This window comes from Myxocyprinus asiaticus, chromosome 21, assembly GCF_019703515.2.
Source record: "Myxocyprinus asiaticus isolate MX2 ecotype Aquarium Trade chromosome 21, UBuf_Myxa_2, whole genome shotgun sequence".
In the NCBI taxonomy this organism is placed as follows: domain Eukaryota; kingdom Metazoa; phylum Chordata; class Actinopteri; order Cypriniformes; family Catostomidae; genus Myxocyprinus; species Myxocyprinus asiaticus.
Window position 1 is genome coordinate 37,555,874 of NC_059364.1, and position 23,353 is coordinate 37,579,226.

Sequence of the window (23,353 nt, forward strand, 5' to 3'; positions counted from 1 at the left end):
TAAAATTATAATATGAATAATCAAAATTAAGAATCTGAGTTAGACCTAAATTGGCATTCTCAATTCAATTCTGAGTGAATTTCTCAATTCAATTCAAACAAACAGAGCAATGTTTTGAAATTGAAAAATCACAGTGATTACACTTAACGGAGAAATCAACCTATCAATGGCTTACATATAAATGTCTCATATTAAGCTGAAATAGAAGAGAGTATTGTAACACTGAAGAAAATGACACACTTTAGCTTTAAGAGAGCAGTATAAATTAGAAGAACAGTGGTGTGATACAGGGTGTGTTGGTGGGGTCTAGTCAAGCGAAACGAGACCCAGTTCAGACACGGACAAACAGTCACGCACTGTAAAGTTTTATTCTTTATTCCATTCTGACCTTATGACTTCTCAGATCCAGCAGAAAAAAAGGGAATAGTGAAAATAGACAATAAAATAAAATAAATAAATCACAATTTATCACTTATAGGTCAAAATTAGGATGTCCGAGATGATGAAAAGAAGAAATCTTTAACATATGTATATATAGAATTATTAGAAAAATAGACCTTTTTCACAGACTGTGAAGACACGTTTCCACCTTATTTATCAGTGTAAATTTGGCATCTTCTCCCCTTTTTCTTAATCCACTGTTCTCTATTTTCTTTCTTCTGGAAAGTCATTCAAATGTAATAGTGGATTTTTTCTTTTGCACTTGGAGCAAATGGATAAGTGAAAATAATATTTGCTGTAATCTCCCATTCACTGCTGTCAAAGTTTACCCTGCAAACGTTTACTTCACCATTCCAAAACCCGGAGTGTGAAAAAGTTCTATGTAATTTGCATTCATTTTGAATTTGAATTGAGAAAACTTGTTCATTATTAAAGAGGTGTACTGAAGTCATTGCTTGTATGAATCACATTTGCTAATGTATTTTTTAACAGTTTTGTTGAATAGTAATAGATCCTTGATCTTCAAAATCTGGGATAAAAAAAAAAATAAAAAATAAAAAAAAAAGTATAATTGCAAACGTATAGAAAAACAGTATATATACAGGTGCATCTCAATAAATTAGAATGTCGTGGAAAAGTTCATTTATTTCAGTAATTCAACTCAAATTGTGAAACTCGTGTATTAAATAAATTCAATGCACACAGACTGAAGTAGTTTAAGTCTTTGGTTCTTTTAATTGTGATGATTATGGCTCACATTTAACAAAAACCCACCAATTCACTATCTCAAAAAATTAGAATACATCATAAGACCAATAAAAAAAACATTTTTAGTGAATGGTTGGCCTTCTGGAAAGTATGTTCATTTACTGTATATGTACTCAATACTTGGTAGGGGCTCCTTTTGCTTTAATTACTGCCTCAATTCGGCGTGGCATGGAGGTGATCAGTTTGTGGCACTGCTGAGGTGGTATGGAAGCCCAGGTTTCTTTGACAGTGGCCTTCAGCTCATCTGCATTTTTTGGTCTCTTGTTTCTCATTTTCCTCTTGACAATACCCCATAGATTCTCTATGGGGTTCAGGTCTGGTGAGTTTGCTGGCCAGTCAAGCACACCAACACCATGGTCATTTAACCAACTTTTGGTGCTTTTGGCAGTGTGGGCAGGTGCCAAATCCTGCTGGAAAATGAAATCAGCATCTTTAAAAAGCTGGTCAGCAGAAGGAAGCATGAAGTGCTCCAAAATTTCTTGGTAAACGGGTGCAGTGACTTTGGTTTTCAAAAAACACAATGGACCAACACCAGCAGATGACATTGCACCCCAAATCATCACAGACTGTGGAAACTTAACACTGGACTTCAAGCAACTTGGGCTATGAGCTTCTCCACCCTTCCTCCAGACTCTAGGACCTTGGTTTCCAAATGAAACACAAAACTTGCTCTCATCTGAAAAGAGGACTTTGGACCATTGGGCAACAGTCCAGTTCTTCTTCTCCTTAGCCCAGGTAAGACACCTCTGACGTTGTCTGTGGTTCAGGAGTGGCTTAACAAGAGGAATACGACAACTGTAGCCAAATTCCTTGACATGTCTGTGTGTGGTGGCTCTTGATGCCTTGACCCCAGCCTCAGTCCATTCCTTGTGAAGTTCACCCAAATTCTTGAATCGATTATTCTTGACAATCCTCATAAGGCTGCGGTTCTCTCGGTTGGTTGTGCATCTTTTTCTTCCACACTTTTTCTTTCCACTCAACTTTCTGTTAATATGCTTGGATACAGCACTCTGTAAACAGCCAGCTTCTTTGGCAATGAATGTTTGTGGCTTACCCTCCTTGTGAAGGGTGTCAATGATTGTCTTCTGGACAACTGTCAGATCAGCAGTCTTCCCCATGATTGTGTAGCCTAGTGAACCAAACTGAGAGACCATTTTGAAGGCTCAGGAAACCTTTGCAGGTGTTTTGAGTTGATTAGCTGATTGGCATGTCACCATATTCTAATTTTTTGAGATAGTGAATTGGTGGGTTTTTGTTAAATGTGAGCCAAAATCATCACAATTAAAAGAACCAAAGACTTAAACTACTTCAGTCTGTGTGCATTGAATTTATTTAATACACGAGTTTCACAATTTGAGTTGAATTACTGAAATAAATGAACTTTTCCACGACATTCTAATTTATTGAGATGCACCTGTATATACTGTGTTTATATATATATATAAAATCTCTCTCTGTCTGTAAGAGATTGTCTGGGCAGCAGCGTCTTTAGAAAAGCAGTAAAACTGTCATATTTACTGTGTGGGCTGAGACTCTCATTCTCACTAAATCACATACACTCACACAAATCCCTACCAATGTCAACATATCAAACACTGCAATAACTCACAACTTAGAGTTCATTTGAAAGTCAGTTTGTATTTGGTGGACAGAAAGAGCTTCTGTTGACTACTGTATATTTTAACAGATTCAAGGAAAATCTGAAGTGCGCTAAAACACGTCCTCATTAATATAGCTCCTTGTTGTTGTTTTTTAAACTCTTATTCATCATATCCAACAGAATACTAGAGTACTTCTTACAATGAGAGTGGGACCAGGGAAATTATTTTCTACGATCACAACATCACCCTATAAATCATTTGTCCATTGCACAAGATTTTACTTTTTTTACATTCACTTGAGAAGCAAAATGGCATATTAAGTCTAACTATTCTGAGTGAGGTTTAGGCATAAAAAGAGAAAATAAATGCCAAAGGGGTAAGAAATATAAAAACATTTTGCCTTTAAATTATTTGTATTACCCCATTGGTAAAAAAAAAAAAAAATTCTTTCTTGTTTTAAGCATAATGCTTACTAAATTATGTTACATTTCTCTGAAAACAGGACTTAATATCTTATGTCATTTTGCTTGAAGTAAATCTGTCTTGTAATAAGGATGTTTAGGTATTTTAGCTGGAGTTTTATATTTTTTTAGTGTGGTATAGCAGAATTTTGATACACTAAACAAAATTGAAACTGACCTTGACAGCCAGTGTTCACCATGCACTATTTTTTATGTTTGACAGGGTAATAGTCATACAAGTTTTTAGCGACATGAGGGTCAAAGCAAAGCAAATGCAGAAGCAAATCAAAATGATCTGAGGAAAGTGCATCATGATTTGACAGACTAAATTTAGAAACGCAAAGTGGTGATTTCTGCTACAGATTTAAATGTACAATCCTTACACAATTTAACTATCAAAGATACATATAATTTTATGGAGGATGCACTCAGAATCCACTTGGCTCAAAAATATTGAATGCGCAACTGAACAGACACTCACAGTGCATTTCCCATATCTGCTGTATTTGCGTCCCTTATCCGACACTGTGTAGAGGTAAATGAAGTTATCATGTGATCCCACCGCCAGCAGTGTGCCATCTGAGGAGTGAGATGAAAACAGAGTGTGAGAGAGAGAGAGAGATTTGGTGATTTGTATGCTCTAGTTGCAGAAGTGAGCACACACTGGCTTTCTGTTAGGATGATGCCTAAGTAGAAATATAAAGCAAGGCAGCTCACTATCCAGCTAAAAAAACAAAACAAATAAACAAACAAAACAGCAGGCTTGCTGGTCTTCCCTGGTGTTCCAGCCTGGTCCGTGGAGGAGTTTGTGGCACTTTTCAGCTGGCCAGGCTGAAAGACCAGCTCAAAGCAGTCAAGAAGAGCTTTTTTTTCAACAGGCTAGTGAGTTGCTTTGCTGTATATGGTCTAAAGGAATAGTTCACCCAAAAATGAAAATGATCTCATAATTTACTCACTCTCAAGCCATCCCAAATGTGTATGACTTTCTCTCTTCTGCAGAAAACAAACAAAAGTTTTTTAGAAGAATCTCTCACCTCTGTGGGTCCATACAATGCAAGTGAATGGTGGTCAGACTTTTGAAGCTCCAAAAAGCACATACAGGCAGCATAAATATAATCCGTATCTTCTGAGTCAATCTAATCTGTTTACTGTGATAACAGACCAAAATGTAACTCTGTAACTCTTTTTTCACTATAAATCTTGACATCAGCAGTCTCCTTGGCGATCATGATTTCAAGCTCGATTACTCTTCCTAGTGCCATCTAGCGCTGTGCGCATCAGAGCCCGTCTGAAGGGGGAGCCTACAAGGTTCGCATAGAACAGCATAACGTGGCGGTCCCATAGACATTCTATGAGCAGTACACTGACGAGGAGACAAAAGTTGTTCTTTTTGAATGGATGTCTAAGAAGATGCTTCAGTGTGCTGAATAAACTGCTTTTGTGAGGAAACATCTCATCACTTAGTGAATTGACCATCTGTCCAATTATCTTGAACATATTTTACACTTAACAATCCTTTAAGAGTGAACTATGTATGGAGTTTACTACAGCAAATTGCTGTTTTATAAGAGGTCATGGACGATTTTGCAACAGGTCAGTTTACAGCTCTCCCCATTCATTTGCATTGTATCCGCAAACGGTGACTTACTGTCGTAACACGCTAGTTGACCATTACGCTCTCTCCTGTGGTAAAAGCACGGAAGTTGTTACAGTATCTCAGTATAGAAGATCACTGTGCACATGCGTCAAGCCCTAGGAAGTGTAAACGAGCTTGAAATCATGATTGTGCCTAGAGACAGCAATGGCAAGTAGTACAGTATAAAAGGAGTTACATTTTGGTCTGTTCTCAAAACAGATTGGATTGCTTCAAAAGACATGAATTAAACCACTGGAATCTTATGGATTACTTTTATGCTGCCTTTATATGGTATTCGGAGCTTCAAAGTTTTTGTCACCATTCACTTGCATTATATGGATCTACAGAGATTAAAAATTCTTCTAAAAATCGTAATTTGTGTTCAGCAGAAGAAAGTCATACACATCTGCGATGGCAGGAGGGTGAGTAAATGATGAGAGAATTTTCATTTTTGGATGAACTATCCCTTTAAGCAGCATCCAAAGCACAAAACACACTAAGTTGGACATTAGCATGTTGCTAAGCTAACTGCGTGATACTCTTATAGGCATACAAATAAATAACACACACAAATATTGTGTAAAATAGTCCAGTTTTAAGTAAATTGTAAAAATGTTTACAATACTTTTGTTTGTTTTTTAATTAACAAAAAGTATATTTGGATAGATTTATTTATTTTTTTATTTTTCTGTCGTAATCCATTATGGCATTGCCTTCTCCCTGAAAGATGTGATGCTAACTCAGAAAAGTAAATTGACCAAAAGACGGTGTCTTTGGAGGTATACTGGAACAGTCTTTGTGTCAGAATGGTGCCTATGATGCCTTAAAATGCTGCCTGGGTAAGCAGCTCACTAGATTTTGTAACAGAGCCACAGATATACTAGAAAAACTTTCACTCACCGACAGAGTAGCGCATGACTGACAGCTGCTCATTGCCATCTGTGTGGATGGCCACCAGGTCTCTCGTCTCTGCATCCAGGGCATACCACCTGAAACACACAGAAAGTTAGGTCTAAAACACAGGCATTAAAAACATTTTAATACAGTTGATAGTAAATGTAAGTAAAATTCACCTGAAGAGCTAACAGAATTGTTGAGATAACTTACTTCCCTGAGTGAGTACCAATGGCCACAACAGATCCACTTGGATGGAAGTCAGCGCAGTGCCCATGCTCCTACAGACACAGTGTAAACTTCATCAGTACTGTCACGCTCAAAGCATCAGGGGGTTCTATGAGCTGAACTGTATTGTAAAATGGATAGTTTCAGATCTAAAAGCTGATTGGATGAGCCATGCTGAAATGTCCACACATCAGTTGATTTCTCTATACAGATGAACACAGAAGTTTACATACACCTTATCCAAATACATTTAAACTCAGTTTTTCACAATTCCTCAGATTTAATCGTAGAAAACCTTCCCTGTCTTAGGTCAGTTAGGATCAGTATTTTAAGAATGTGAAATGTCAGAGTAATAGTAGAGAGAATGATTTATTTCAGCTTTTATTTCTTCTATCACATTCCCAGTGGGTCAGAAGTTTACATACACTTTGTTAGTATTTGGTAGCATTGCCTTGAAATTGTTTAACTTGGGTCAAACATTTTGGGTAGCCTTCCACAAGCTTCTCACAAGAAGTTGCTGGAATTTTGGCCCATTCCTCCAGACTGAACTGGTGTAACTGAGTCAGGTTTGTTGGCCTCCTTGCTCGCACACGCTTTTTCAGTTCTGCCCACAAATTTTCTATCAGATTGAGGTCAGGGCTTTGTGATGGCCACTACAATACCTTGGCTTTGTTGTCCTTAAGCCATTTTGCCACAACTTTGGAGGTATGCTTGGGGTCATTGTCCATTTGGAAGACCCATTTGCAACCGAGCTTTAACTTCCTGACTGATGTCTTGAGGTGTTGCTTCAATATATCCACATAAGTTTCCTTCCCATGATGCCATCTATTTTGTGAAGTGCACCAGTCCCTCCTGCAGCAAAGTACCCTCACAACATGATGCTTCCACCCCCATGCTTCACAGTTGGGATGATGTTCTTCGGCTTGCAAGCCTCACCCTTTTTCCTTCAAACATAACAATGGTCATTATGGCCAAATGGTTCAATTTTTGTTTCATCAGAGCAGAGGACATTTCTCCATAAAGTAAGATCTTTGTCCCCATGTGAACTTGCAAACTGTAGTCTGGCTTTTTTATGGTGGTTTTGGAGCATTGGCTTCTTCCTTGCTGAGCAGCCTTTCAGGTTATGTCGATATAGGAGTCGTTTTACTGTGGATATAGATACTTGTCTACCCGTTTCCTCCAGCATCTTCACAAGGTCCTTTGCTGTTGCTCTGTGATTGATTTGCACTTTTTGCACCAAACCACATTAATCTCTAGGAGACAGAATGCATCACCTTCCTGAGCAGTATGATGGCTGCGTGGTTCTATGGTGTTTATACTTGCGTACTTTTGTTTGTACAGATGAATGTGGTACCTTCAGGCATTTGGAAATTGCTCCCAAGGATGAACCAGACTTTTCTGAAGTCTTGGCTGATTTCTTTAGATTTTCCCATGATGTCAAGCAAAGAGGTACTGAGTTTGAAGGTAGGCCTTAAAATACATCCACAGGAACACATCCAATTCAGTACAACTCCTTTCAGAAGCTAACTGGCTAATTGTCTAAAGGCTTGACATAATTTTCTTGAATTTTCCAAGCTGCTTAAAGGCACAGTTAACTTAAGTGTATGTAAACTTCTGACCCACTGGAATTGTGATATAGTCAATTAAAAGTGAACAACCTATCTGTAAACAATTGTTGGAAAAATTACTTGTGTCATGCACAAAGAAGATGTCTTAAAATACTTGCCAAAACTATAGTTTGTTGTGGTTAAAAAACGAGTTTAAATGACTAAGTGTATGTAAACTTCTGACTTCAACTGTAAATGCACCAACAGTTAGGCTGATTAACTAGGCTCAACAAAAAAATATGATTACTTGAAATGCATTATTATAAATTAATTAGTGCAGTCAGTCGATTACAATTTTTAATCATGATTAATCGCAAAACGTTTCATAGTAAATTGCAATTAATCGCAGGTTTTGTAAGTGCTCAAATTTGACTCTATGTATACTTCTTTTCCTGTCAAAATGCATTTATATCCTTCTTAGGAAAGAAAACAAAACAATATGTAATAATATAATGCTTTATTTTCCAAACAAACCCTTCCACAATATAAAGAAAGGAATTCACTAAAATAGCACCAATTCAAGTAACATTAAACGTTTCCCAAAGTTTAATTGGTAGTTTGACTAATTGAAAGAACTAGTCCCCACATAGGTTGCATATTCATTGCAAGGGGCATTAAATCTCTCCTCCTCTACAATATGAATCAGCCGGCAGACTGTGTCAATCCACTTTGCTACAGCAATTGTGAAGCAACATTCATGATTTGCATCAGCACCAGCATCAATCGCCGCTTGGAACTCCACATGAAAAAGGCTTGCAGACAAAAACATCACATTCTGCGTTTTGGTGATAGTTCAGACTTGGCGTGTTTCTGTGGTAATTAAAATGCTCCTTATTTAGGCTGAAAAATACTTGATTTCTGTCACAAGCCCCAAATGGCTTGTATTGTACAACATATAGTGTTAAGAGCTCCTTTCCCCATCACTTTATCACTGACACTAAATCACTGCTGTGTCTGTTTGTGGTGTGTGCGTCAGTGCAATGATTCCGGGCGGACACACCGCAAAGGTTTTACCCTTCACACCAGTGTTTTCCACTGGTCTTCATCAGTGCAAGTAACTCCACATGAGCAAAACATGCATGTCTCTTACGTCCAGCAGTCTGGTCCATTCCAGCGTGTGGTCCACTGAGCTCCACAGACACACCTGCCTGTCCTGGGCACAGCTGAGGAACAGGTCCTTGAACGGGTGGGCGGCCAGACCCCACAGTTCATCTGTGTGTCCCTACAAACACAAACACACTCCAGGTGAACAGCTGAAAACATGTTAGCTAATTTTCAGCTCTGTTTAAAGGTGCACTCAGTAATATATTCCTCAATAAATAAGTTTAACTCCTAAAGACATGAATTGTAATTTTGCAATATATGTAGGAAATCATGACCACTCACATTAAAATAAAGACTCCGGTCATATCAGTAACATTATAAAAGCTGTTTTATTTCACATGGAGAGGGTCCGCACATGGGGGCTGCCATGTTAGAATCACATGACCAGCTGAATATTACTTGCTTAATCTCTGTAACCGTCCTGTTATTGGACACTTTTACTCACTGATTAAAGTAATCATGACAGACTGTGAATAGTGAATTTCTACAATGGCACCTGAAACTGAAAACTATTGATTTAAAATTATGCTGCATCCAAGCCACTAGGTGTCAGTGTAAGTCCAAGTCGACACAAAGACTAAAGTTACTAAGTGCACTTTTAAGATGTGTTTGTGGAAGAGGGAGGACTTACCTGCACTTCTACCTGAAACCCATCGTTGAAGGTGCCCCTCAGAATGAAATTGCGAGAAGTTCCCACCAAAAACTGCTCTCCCTTGCCCTCAGCTACTGCACGAATAGTTCCATACTGATCTGGGACCTGCAGAAAAAAAAAAGCATTTCAGTCAGTTTTTTAAAAGGTGTATCAACAGTATTTTGCTTATGTTGTTACAAGAGCATGTTATGTTTTAATGTGCAATTAAATTGGTGAATTTAATAAGGGCCCTGGTTTTGGATGTTTTTTGATTGTGTGCAAGAAAGTCCCAACTTCCAGCAATAAATGTGAGTAACAGTTACATAGTGCCCAAAAAATATATCACTCTCCCATTACCCACAGTGGTGTCAGCAGTTTCTTATTCCAGCCAATATTTCTGTAATTGGACATTTTTTCTGTCAATGTGTGTTAAGATTTCAACGCCACAAAATGATTCTGGACAAACAAGACATGTTTAATCCCTTCCATGTAGATGATTCAGCTGTTTAATTCACTCTACTGGATTGACAGTAGTTACTCAGCTGAAATCAAAATATCATTTACCATCATATTTGGTCATTTGTTACATCTGGTGGGGCACTACATATGTAAAAATTATAATACCATGGCCATGTTTTGAAGAAAATAATAAAAATGCTCTCCTGTAAAATTTTATTTCATGGGTCCTTATTGAATTCACCACTTAAAGTAGATCATATATATCTATAGTGAATATTTTGTATCTCTTAGTTTTTATTATTAATATTTCTCATATAATCGTGTCGCAGTTACTTGAGTCATGAGTGTCCCAATGTTCAGTGGATGAACACCCTTGCCAGTGCCCGAATTCGTGTTCACGTTATACTGATTTACAACGTAGGGAGCAAAATGAGACGCACCCATACTTTTTGGAATTCCTCCTAGAGCTTTCACGAGATCTTCGCCAAATTATTGTCAAGTGTGTAACGTATTTACAAATTTTAGGATGAGAATGCCAACCAGGACGTGTGCTATTTTTACTTACCGGTATAACCTTTGAATAATTTTGCAAAAAAGCATCTGCTAGATAATAAAAGTGTCATATAAACATAATAATGTAAATGTTGTGTGTGTTGTTGTTTTGCTTAGACCTCTATGTCTCTCTCTGGATTCAGGTCGTGGTCCCACAGAATAATCTTGTGGTCTTTGCCGCCCCCTGTGAGAAGAGTGCCGTTCCTCATCTGACACAGAGTGAAGACACTGCCGTCATGAGCTTTAATCTGACGGCTGATCTGAAATGCTCCTGTGAGAGTGAGAAAAGGTCAGACAGATGGAGACTAACTCACACAATTTCTGGGAAGAGAATACCACAAATATCCCTCTAGTCAAATGTAGTTTATGTGCCAGATTGTATGGCCATTGGGAATGTGTTTGGGCTTTTAGGTGTGTGTGTGTGTGTGTGTGTGTGTGTGTGTGTGTGTGTAAAAGAGAAGCTTTTAGATGCGTCTGCCAAGGAGACCAGTGTGCATGTGTGTGTGATGATTTTGCATTCTGGGACTTCCTGCAGATTATCACTTCCCACTGTAATAATACTAATGGCTCTGCTGCCTGCACAGAGAGCCAATCCAAAGGAAATATAGACCTTTAAAGCAGTGCTTCTAAACTGGTGGTTTTAGAACCAAAAATGGGTCACAGGTCTGTATTGATACGATCGCGGAAAGCAGGAAATAAACAATGCTAAATGCAAAAAATAAAACACAACTAACTACATATATAATCATGCCTTATTAGGATAGCAAATAGGCCTATCAACTTTTAAAAGAAAGGAAAAATGCTTGGCACATCTTTTAATTCCAGGGAGGATAAACATAGTTGTAGCCATCAACAATGTGTTTTGTGTTGTGATTTATTGGCTACCGAGAGAATGAATCCATTGAAATTCAAGACATATACTGTATGAACCAGAATTTTCCTATTCAGCCTATATAATCGTAATAATTTAGCATATTGTTGGGCCTATGTACTTTAAGGTAATTTCAATACATTTCAAATATTGATTTATGGAAAATTTTTGGCACTGCGTTGGGTTGCCAATTGATATTCAAAAAAAGTTTTGAAGCAAAACCGTGAACCACTGATTTAGAGTGCTGAACTAGTCTAAGGAACGCACACATACAGTAATCACAAAATGAAACTTAGAATATTGAGTGATTTGCTGAACAGACTGACATAGCACATTAAAAGTCAGGGAAACACACCTGAGTTTCACACTTCTACAGTTATGAGAACTCTAGAACAGATGCAGGAAATCAGCTAGACGAGGCCAGACAAGGACATGACATATGCCAAATTATTTAAAGAGGAAAGACAGAACTGACCTTCAGCAGCTGATAAAGTTGATTTATGGGTAGTTGATGCATAACATGTCCATAGATTTTTTTTTTTCATAAACATTAAGATTTTAGGCAAAAATGTATATTAATGTATAAGAAAAAGTGCATTAGTAACCATTTGAATTTTTTTTTAATCATTTTTAATCACCTTTCTGTCTGCACTAGTTCATTTTAAAAGGTCCTGCAAGTGTGACAAATGCATTTTTAAAAGTACAAACATTCAGTGTAGTTTCTCAATTAATATCATAATAAAAGCTGCATGCATAATAATTATAAAAGAGGAAGCAAAATGCTATTAAGAATGGAGTACAGCATACCACTCCACAGGACATGACAACTTCCCAAAATATTTTGTGTCAGCTACCCTTATGCCATTAAAACTGATCAGGACCAATAACGGTTGATCTTAGCAGAAGAGAGCATTTTCTATGAGCGTTTTTTACTAACGTTCGCTATTTTTTATGTGTGCTTCCCAAAGCTGCACTTAACACGAACGCGCAAGGACGCGCTCTAGAATGCCAGAATGTCCATATTTGAAGTGCTAAAATGTAACAGTGTAGAGTCGTCATTGTAACTTAATTATATTTGTGCATAACTTTATAAGAACTTACAGTATAATTTACCTCGCTGGGAAATGCTTACATTTATTTTCTCAAATATTTGTCCTAATTAAGCACATAATTAAATGTAGTTTTGTTATATTTTGTGCAGGATTAACAATCTATTACCTTTAGACAATCACTGCTTTGTTCATTAGATGTGCATTTGCGATGCTTCGTTTTCATATATTCTGTGGGTCGAGTGAAGACATATGTTAATGGATTGTGGTTAGCCGCTGAATCCCTGTAAAAGATCCAATGCTCAAGGACATACTGAATATAACGAGGTTCACTGTGTTGACAATGAAATACAAAGTAGAGAGCTGGAGGCTGCACTTTAAGAACAATCACTAACGAAGCAAAGGTCTGTTCTTTTGCTCCCCAAAGTGATAACATCTCCATTCCCTCTGAATTTAATTTGTAAAACAATCGTGCTGCAACTTTGTACCAACTATACATGGTTGTTCACACAAATCTGTGTAGGTAATTTATTGATTTAGGCCTAATTATTTATTCAGTCATTTATTTGTCAATTTTATGCATTTATTTTAAACAATATAATTATATCTTATAATGTAATCTTTCAACATTACATAGCATAATTAAAAATATATAGGCTAATTGGTATACTGTAGGTAGATCTATAATTAATTATATTCTATATAGATAAACATAAACATAAACAAAATGTAAAGAACCTCAAAATGAACTGTATTAAATTGTATAAAGTGTAATTTTGCGATTGTCCTGCAGGAGTCAGCATAAGTCTATGTCCTTTACGATTACTCCAGTGCACTCGTAGATCTACGATGTTTTTTAAGTACCACTTAAAGCTATTTCTAAGATTACTTGTGCGATCGTTTTTACAATCTACTTAGACTTACCGATGCTTTGGGAAACAAGGATGAACATTAGGATTTTAATTGGGTAAAGCATGAACTCATTTCAATAAAGTGTGCGATTATCTGACCCTACGATCTGCTGTTTTTGAGTGTTATCTGTCCAATATAAAACAATGCTGTGCTAATAATATTTTAGTCTTAAACTGACAAAGAGTCTCATAACATACTGTAGCTAAACATTTAGCAGAGTAACTAAGGTACATGTATAAGGTTTTATTTGTGCCAAAAATAGTCAAACATTAGTTTTTCATGACCATATTCCACCCTCTATTTGACCCCGAGAATTAAACAGTAGACTTTTTTGCTGCTATGTCTTTAAAGGGATAGTTCACCCAAAACATTTACTCACCCTTATGCCATCCCATATGTGTATGACTTACTTTCTTTTGTTGAACACATTTTTTTAGAAGAATATCTCAGCTCAGTAGGTCCATACAATGCAAGTGAATGGGTATCACAAGTTTGAAGCTCCAACATGCATATAAAGGCAGCATAAAAGTAATCCATTAAACTCCAGTGGTTAAATCTATGTCTTCAGAAGCGATATGATAGGTGTGGGTGAGAAACAGATCAATATTTAAGTTTGTTTTACCATAAATTTTCCTCCCTGCCCAGTAGGTGGCGATATGCACGAACAATGTAAATCACCAAAAATAAAAGAATATGAACGTTAAAGTGGATATTGATAGTAAAGAAAGACTTACAGTTGTGCTCAAAAGTTTGCATACCCTGGCAGAAATTGTGAAATTTTGACATTGATTTTGAAAATATGACTGATCATGCAAAAAAAAAAAAAAAAAAGTATTTTATTTAAGGATAGTGATCATATGAAGCCATTTATTATCACATAGTTGTTTGGCTCCTTTTTAAATCAGAATGATAACAGAAATCACCCAAATGGCCCTGATCAAAAGTTTACATACCTTTGAATGTTTGGCCTTGTTACAGACACACAAGGTGACACACACAGGTTTAAATGGCAATTAAAGGTTAATTTCCCACACCTGTGGCTTTTTAAATTGCAATTAGTGTCTGTGTATAAATAGTCAATGAGTTTGTTAGCTCTCACGTGGATGCACTGAGCAGGCTAGATACTGAGCCATGGGGAGCAGAAAAGAACTGTCAAAAGACCTGCGTAACAAGGTAATAGAACTTTATAAAGATGGAAAAGGATATAACATTTTTTTTTTTTTTGCATGATCAGTCATATTTTCTAAATCAATGTCAAAATTTCACAATTTCTGCCAGGGTATGCAAACTTTTGAGCACAACTGTAAATATTGATGTTTCTCACCTATACCTATTGGATCACTTCTGAAGACATGGATTTAACCACTGGAGTCATATGGATTACTTTTTTACTGCCTTTATGTGCTTTTGGAGCTTCAAAATGTTGGTCACCATTCACTTGCATTGTATGGACCTACGGAGCTGAGATATTCTTCTAAAAATCTTTGTGTTCTACAGAAGAAAGAAAGTCATACACATCTGGGATGGCATGAGGGTGAGTAAATGATATAACATTTTTTAGGTGAACTATACCTTTAAGATTCCCATATAAACACATTTGAAATGAGTATCAGAGCTTTGTTTTGATTGCATACGGTTGCAAGTTTGCTGTTAGGATCAATATGGTCTCCACTGCGTCAAGCTTTCAAAAACAGCGTCTTTGTAAAGCCTGCTATACATTGTGACCTATTCACAAACAATCAGCGCTGAATTCTGAATTGCAGAAGATGAAAAAAAATCCAGTTTATGACATTCTGGAACATCATAAACATGTTTTTCTTTGATTTCTCAAAATATTACCACCTTAAATCTTCCATTGCTTTATTGGGCTCTATGACGGGCAGTAGTAGTTGTTATATTGTCCTGCAGGGGGCGTTATGTCATAGGAGTGTAATGCACACAGTGAGGGGGGTAAATAAAGGAGTGATAAATGAGCTGGACTTGGCTGTGTTTCAGTCTGTGGTTCAGCCAATCCAGTTCCACAGCACGCCAGTGAAAACCATTATCACTCCAGGATCAACAGAGACAAAATATCTGTCAACTTCAGCACACACACATGCAAACACACAGTTTCAGTCACACATCACAAGCTTTAGACTGCCAAGACTTCATAGTCATTCTCTGTCTCATGTTTACCACATTATTTTAGATTCTAGACATTTTTCATTCTGTTCTTGTCTCCTTGAAATTAGTTTTTCTCTTTCTTATTCTGTTGCTCCTATGGCCAAGTAAACATACAATACACTATTTAGTAAATTAGTCTCAAAAATTGGGAAATTTTACTGGAACTGAAAATTTGGTAGTGTTGCAACCCTAGGTGCTACCCATTTATTTATTTTTTTGGACATGTACTAAGGCAATATTTTCTGAAGTACCTTGTGATTACAATTTGAATGGACTACCATGTGAAAGTGATCATCAAGCAGTACCATGGTATATATCAAAATGCCATGGTGTTACCATCTGATACTATACCTGTACCATGGTAAGGACACAATAAGTAAGTGCTGGTGATGAAGGAAAAATATGAGTAATGATAATGTAAAGGTATGTGGTTTAAGCATGTTGCTAGTGCTAATGGTGTGGCCATATGTGAGTGAGATTTTTACAGTACCTTTAGGTCCTTTCCCTGGTGCTGGTTCAGCTGTGCTGCGGGTCCATATCAGCATAATTCCTCCCGAGTCTCCGGTCAGGATATCTCCATTATTGAGAAAGGCCAAACATTGCACAAACTTGGGCTTCTCATATTTCTGTTACGCAGACACACAGAAGGAAAGAATGTAAAGTCGGGTTGGGCTAACTCTGTACTAGCCTGTATTTTGTGTATCAAATGGTCTTGTATAACTAGCAGAGCCGGTACTAAGATGACCCCAACCCTAACCCTAACCGTTTCAATCAGAGGAATCATCATTTCAACCAAACAGCCATTGTAGCCAGGTAGATTCCAATTCTAAGAAGTCAATGCAAGAAATGCATGTTTTATTATTTATATGGTCTGTGGAGGTCTTACTGTAGATTTGTGTTTGTGTTGTCCTTCTGAAATAAATCCTTCCCACTCAAAATTCTGATTGGATGAGCCACATTCAAACCGTACACCTGTGATGCACTTTCTATACTATTGTGCCAGATTGATTTGTTGGTTGGCAAAAGCCTAAAGTTAGGCTAATTAACTATATTACTTGGCGTAATATTTTTTTATACTGATAATTATTATTAATAAGTTTAATTATTTATTGGTCATTGGAGGCTTTTATCATATTGCAGTCGTCACTGCTTTAGTGGCCTAAAAACATCCCTTTACCCATTGTAAAATCACTGTAACACATAGCCAAAGTGATAGGAGAAATATAAATGCGTGTGTGTTTATGTGAGCCTGTGCTTACACCAAAGATGCCTTGTTTGCGGGCGAGTGAGGATCCACTCCAGGTCCAGAAGAAGATGTGGGACTTTCCGCAAGTGACAATGGTGTTGGCATCAGTGGGGTGAAACTCCACCGCTAACACCACTTCATTAGTCGTCTAAAACGATTTTTACAAAACCATTACATGAAGAAAAGAGAGGAGAGAAAAAATTGGAGAGGAAGAGAAGACTATGCAACAGGGTGCGGACAAGTTACAGTAGATACAAAAGGGACAGACAACATAGCACAACATGAAAGAATAAGAAGTAATGTGAAAAAAAAAAAAAAACTATTGATAAACTATTTTGAAAGATGGCAGGACGAGGAGAGTGAAATAAGACAAGGTGAAAAAGTGAAATATGAGAAGAAGAAATAATAGAAGTGAAAATAAGAGAGTGATAATATATGATGATTGAGATGAGGAATGAGATGAATAAAAGGAGTGTATGCACATACCTTAATCTCAGCTATTTTTGATTTCTTCTGCCAGTCCCACACAGTAAGCATGTGCTCATTAGAGTCATCAATTACACTGAGATGAGTGCCTGAGTCCTACACATGCACACACACACACACACACACAAAGAGAGGGGAGAGAGAGAGCGAGAGAGAGAGAGAGAAAGAGAGAGTGAGGGAGACTGAGCATCACATTTCCTTACTGCAACAATACTTCCTCCTTACTGAAACTGCATGCACACAAAGTATTCCCAAACTGTTTTAAAGGTGACTAAACATTTCAGGTGTCTTCTCTTTCAATTAAAGCAATTGCTCTATCAACTGCCACACTAAGAACTCTTAATTCTAAAAAATACACAATGAATGCAAAGAGACTATTAGTGAGAATCCAGAAGTGAGACTGCATTATGCATGAATACTACATGTTTAGGATGCTGTCAGTGCTGCATTTAGTCTCACTCAAGTTTGTGTCTCTGTGCATGTGTGTCTGTGTAAAAAAGAAGCAGGATGGTGCATGAGGCGAGAGTGATCTCTGGCTGATTAGAGGCTCCATCAGACATTTTACACTTAACTGACACAGTAGCACTATGACCACCTAGACTAATTACTCTCACACACACACTTCAACACACACAAACACACCCAAACATACACACACACTGGAATGTAGTATGCAATGTGCATGGAACTCAGAAGACCTATTTTATTTGCAAAAATGTGCAGTATACTGTACAACCAAAGCACACTGTGTGGAATACTGTAACCCACATTGCAATGCACATGACTCGATCTTTGACGAATGAACCGAAAACAACACCGACCATGATCATCACATCCTGAGAATCGTTTGTGTGATACTTTTTTCGATTGGACATTTATTTATTTATTTATTTACACAAAACTGGATTCAAAAATGCTAAATTACTATATGTATTTATTTTATACCATCTTATTTATTCATTTCTTAATGAAAACTCTTTATGATGTAATTGTGCAACAAGAGTGCAGTCAAGTGACTACAATGTAGCATACTGCAGTTTAAAACATTTATTGCTGCATACCACTTCAACATACTATTTTTTTTATGTAATATGTAGATTACAGTATTGACTATGAAGAATTAAGTAGACACTGTGTTAGCATTCCAAAGATTTCAAAGATAGCTGAAGGATAGAGACAGAAGACTCACAGATTTAGAGAAAGCGAGGGATCCCACTCCTCTCTCAAAGGTACCGAGACCGATGATCTGCAGAGTGGACAAACTGACAGAGTCCCACACTCTCACATGAGGCTGAAGCGGCTGCAGGCATCACAGAAAAATCAGAATGTAGGGAGAAAGAGAGTAAAGCAGAATTAAAATGAGAGGAATGTAATACCTTACAGCCAATTTCCAGAAAAAACAATAAAACTAAAAAAAAATAATTAAAAAAAAACAGAAACAAAAAAAGTGTAAGGATAACGTTTAACAAACATCATTGTAAAAAAAAAAAAAAAAAAAAAAGAACAGTTATCATGATAAATAAAAGAGAAAACCAAAAATTAAAAAAGGGATAAAACAAGATGCATAACAGTCCTTTTGATGTCATTTGTTATTGCTAAACACTGTAGCTTTGTTATCTTACGATCAAAGGTTAACACTATTTTGCAGTGTGTTATTGTGAGCAACACATGCAATTACTTCACAAAATAAGTAAATGTTGTTTGTTAGTATAATTTTTATTATAGTTGTATAATTACTTTTGTAAGCACTTATGCAAACTCGTGCAAAAAACATAAGTGTGACCGAAGTTTTCTTTTTTTCAGTGATGTTTAAAAAAACAAGTAAAAAAAAAAAAAAAAGGCAGCTAAATATGTTTGGTCTTGCTCTTTTAAGAAAAACTTTTCTCAAACTGTTCGTTGTCAAAGCAGAATAGAAACCAGACAGTTATTCTAGCTGTAGTCAGCTATGATGCAAATATAAAACCAAAGATGCACAGTGTTTGAAAATAAAGCATTAAACAGGTCCTGGGATTAATAAATAAATAAATAAATAAATAAATTAATTAATTAATTAATAAAAAAAACAAACAATGATAAACTGTTAATGCCACCTAATTGATTAAGTGGCTTGAAAAAAACTTGTACCGAAAGGACAAATAGCAGTGAGGTAAATGGTAACTGGTCTAGGAGCCACTTGTCATTTCATCTTAATCAATTATAAGATTAGCAATGTTGTAGCCTGTTACCAATTGCTACACCTCATAAAACAGAAAATTAACCAACCAATAGTTTGATAATTAGATCATTTGCCATGGCCAGAGGAAAGACAAAAAAAGATTACACAAAAATCAAATACCTTCAAGATTGCTCATAATTAGAGATACTGAGCACAATGCTTGCATTGTTCTGATTGTTGAATAAAATCAAACACAGGTTTTTGTTGTCTCACATACAAGTTACATACTACTGTAATTATATTAGTAAAACTCACCCTGCCGTCCTTATCCACTCCTGCAATCTGTCCTGTAGCAATGCGGATCTTATCGGGGTGAACAGCAAGACTACAAGAGACAAATACAGAGAAGGCAGCCGGTCTGTTAGCTGATGTAACAGTACACCTTTTGTGTTCTGAATGGGATCCAGGTGTTTAACAATTAGAAAACAAATTATAATGAATATACAGTTCCTAAATGATGATTGGTCAGTACAGTGTTCCATCCCTGATAAAAGCACAAAACAGTAACAGCTATGATGCAAAACACCATATCACTGCACAGCACCCATAGAGACCAATTACTGAAATTGCATGATCAAATAATGTTTTAATAGAAAAAAAAACAAAAAAAAACTTGTTGTTATTAAGTAGTAACCATTTCCTAAAGACACTCAAGGGTCTAAAACAGCAAAATGATGTTCACAGAATCCCCTGTATGAAGTGCAAAAAAAATATTTTATTTAAACAGCTATTGTTCTAATTATTTTGTAGTCGGTTATGAGCATTATGGTATACTAAGCTACATTTTATGTTGTTGAGTTATTGTTTAGGGCATTATTTAAGAATTATGCGTGTTACCCTGATGGTGTTGCCATTTTTGATGACTTCATCATGTGGCCTTCTATATTAATACTTGTATTATTATGGTGGAAAGCAATATATTTTTGATTACAAAGCAGATTTAAGTAGTTCATGTAGGTTGGTATATTAACATTTTATCAGTTAATGATATACATTAATTATATAATGTACAGTATATAGTTATGAACTGCAAAATATACAGACACCAAAATAACAAGCCTGAAGCAAGGTCACCATATTTTTTTACAAAGAATTTCTGGCTAACACAGCTGCCATTTTTGTACAGTAAATTTAAAGAGTTATTTATTTTTACACAGTGTTGACTATAGGCCCTTTCCCACTGCAGGGACTAAAGACCGTTTTATTTACTTTTCCCCGGGAATGGTACTTTTCGTTGCTTTTGCACCTGAGGAACTATAGTTCTTCTGAGCCATTTTAAGGAGAAGTATATAGCTGCAGGCATTGCTCCAAAAAGGGACAGGAGATCCAAACCGCCATTAAAGATATTGGGAGCCCCTAACCTAACTCTTTCCCTAACCTTGACACCCACTTTTGGAGTTGGCGTAACCCCCATTTGGAGTAACCCCAACCCCTTCTGTAGTAACTCCACCTTCTGGAGATTCCGCTCCCATTTGGAGCTCTCCGTCCAGCAGCTATACCTACTTGGTTTTAAGGGACATTTTCAACTCCTACTCTGGGGTTGGTACTTCTGTGGCATATAGGGACTGTGGGAGGTGCTGCAGTCTGTGATTGGTCAAAAACGTATGACGAACAAATAGCTTTGAGAAACGCAAGGAGTCTGCAGCAGCCATTTTAAACAAACTTAGATGCTAGCCTGCTACTCAGAGGATTGCGCTAATTTTACCATTCTCTTAAACAGAAATAACATATAGCAATCAAAGTATCCAAAGAGGATCACCCGTTTCACATGTGTGTGTAACTTCATCGGAAGGCATGCTTCGAGTTTTCATCGCATCTGTTCTGTTTGTACTGTGTGACTATACAGAAAATAAAGTGATTTCTGGATTACTACATCAAATTTCTCCGGGGATAACAGATATAAATAATCAGATGTTTATTGAGAGTGGGTAATTGAACTCTATTGTACACTAAACCATCATGTAATCTAGTTTGCATGCGGGAAGTATTGCGTGCTTGTTACTGCATGGTTAACTTACATCAAAACGTATTTTTTTAGTAAATGAGTATTTCAGTACAGTAATTTATGTTGCGTTATAAAAGCCTTTATTGTAAAAGATTGTGCTGATAATAGGTTTATAGTGCATTTTCAACATGTAGTTCTCGGAGTTCAAGCTGTGCTGCGTGGAAGTTTGACCGCCTCATCTCGTCTCTTGGGCTCACGCGTCCAATTTATACTGTAGCCTGAAGACACGGGCTGCGTCCAACAATGGGAAAATGCTGCCTTCCAAGGCTACATAAGGAGGTAGGATGAAATAAGGTGCCTTTTAAACTGTTAAGATACCAGTTTCCTTAAGAGTTCTATTCATCAAAAAAAAAAACGCTGTAGTTTAAACCATTAACTGATTAGGCAGCAATGCAGCTGCCTATGTTTTCGGATGAAGCCAAAATTAACAAAAGTGTTGAATGTAGATCCGATCCTGGCATCCTCCGTCGGTGTTGTTGATTTCGTTGTTGTTATTGCTTTGAATTGCGCATGCCAACAACGTCAGAGGGAAAATGGTCGATACAAGATGACATCCGAACGCAAAAGAGGAAAAGTCTCCTCGGGTGTTCCGTTCCTCATAAGAGTTCTCATCTAGAAAGTTACAAAGGGAAAAGTACCGGGACTGTAGGTGGGAAAGAGCATATTGCTTGCTGTTAAGCGTCTATATTCACACCAGCTCATCTGGTTTTGTGCGGGGCTCAAAGTGGATATTTCCCTGACATTTTCATTCCCTGACCTCAGGCAACAGCTTCATCAGGCAGAGCACAGCTCAGATGGCCTTCATGAGAATGAGAAGGGCAGCCTGTGTAAACACATACAGTAACTGTGTGCCACCAATAACTCAATGTATGCATCTATCATAAATCTGAAATGATTTTCACCATTTAACACAGTCAGTGTGTCCTAAGTAGTGGCGCTGTGTCCTCTCCTCATAGTTGAATAGCACGACCACAGAGGCGATGAAATATACAATCTCCCCAGTAGGGAGCAAGTACACATTTGCACGGCAGTCACGGCCCCTGTAACCATATCTGCACGACCGAGTCAAGGAAAAAACAGTCAAGACAATATTAAAAAGCTAAATTTCAGTATCTTAAATATACTAAAAATGTGAGAAAAGGTTAGTTCCAAAAGTCTGACTGAGACCACTAGTGCAAATGCTTCTATTTTGTATTCTTTTCTCATTTAATACAAACTCTTTCATTACAAATGTAATTTAAAGCATAACAATTTAAGTGCAAAGTTCGAGTTGAAACATGTACATTACTTTTAGAATTTCCTTGGTAATTTCTTAATCAATATGTTGCATTGTACTTCAATATAATATGTTTTATATATAATATTTTAGTAAATATACTAAAATATGATTAATGATTAATTCTCCCCCTTATTAATTGTGATCATTTTTTTTTATTTCTAATTCCTTTCTATGTTCTTACATTATTATTCATTATTATGCCTGTTAATGTACTTTAAACTGCACAGTACGTGTGAATGTGAAATATAAATACACAATATATATAAATGCAGATATACTGTTACAATGTGCTGAGGCACAATATGTTAGAAAGGATACACCCACTCCAGCTTGAGTCTTTCAGGAGGAAGTTCAGTGCGGACATCATCATAATTCTCCACATCTGATGGGATGAACATCGTGATGGGCCGTCCTCGCATGAACATTTTGATATAGTCTCCCTCTGTGCAGGGATCAAAGGTGAATGGTCAGAAAGCTGTGAATGGCGCCTTTTGCTTTGATGAAGGAAAGATACTCTAAAATAATCTAGAAAGAAATTATCAACAGTTGTAGTATGCCTCATAGCAGTAAGTTGGTGTACAAAACATTCGCATATCTAAAACAAAACCTATGTTTGTTTGTGTGAAATACATGCATTTGTGGCATACTTTTCAAAATGGTTCCAAATTTAAAAGAAGCAAAGGGGGCCTGGGTAGCTCAGCGAGTACTGACGCTGACTACCACCCCTGGAGTTGCGAGTTCAAAT

At 36.9% G+C, this 23,353-nt stretch overlaps 1 protein-coding gene across 5 annotated transcripts in view; it reads right to left on the bottom strand.

The window, feature by feature from the left end:
- LOC127412167 (echinoderm microtubule-associated protein-like 4) overlaps positions 1-23,353 on the bottom strand; it is a 140,848-nt gene that overhangs the window by 18,285 nt on the left and 99,210 nt on the right. For all 5 annotated transcript variants that reach the window (XM_051648317.1, XM_051648318.1, XM_051648316.1 and 2 more), the window contains 13 exons: positions 22,927-23,050; positions 22,232-22,381; positions 19,580-19,649; positions 18,299-18,409; positions 17,110-17,205; positions 16,637-16,771; positions 15,868-16,003; positions 10,502-10,653; positions 9,372-9,497; positions 8,727-8,858; positions 6,015-6,082; positions 5,808-5,896; positions 3,753-3,850 (listed from right to left, as the gene is read on the bottom strand). In XM_051648317.1, the coding sequence (XP_051504277.1) occupies positions 3,753-3,850; positions 5,808-5,896; positions 6,015-6,082; positions 8,727-8,858; positions 9,372-9,497; positions 10,502-10,653; positions 15,868-16,003; positions 16,637-16,771; positions 17,110-17,205; positions 18,299-18,409; positions 19,580-19,649; positions 22,232-22,381; positions 22,927-23,050 (1,487 nt within the window). The remainder of the gene's footprint in view (positions 1-3,752; positions 3,851-5,807; positions 5,897-6,014; positions 6,083-8,726; positions 8,859-9,371; positions 9,498-10,501; positions 10,654-15,867; positions 16,004-16,636; positions 16,772-17,109; positions 17,206-18,298; positions 18,410-19,579; positions 19,650-22,231; positions 22,382-22,926; positions 23,051-23,353) is intronic.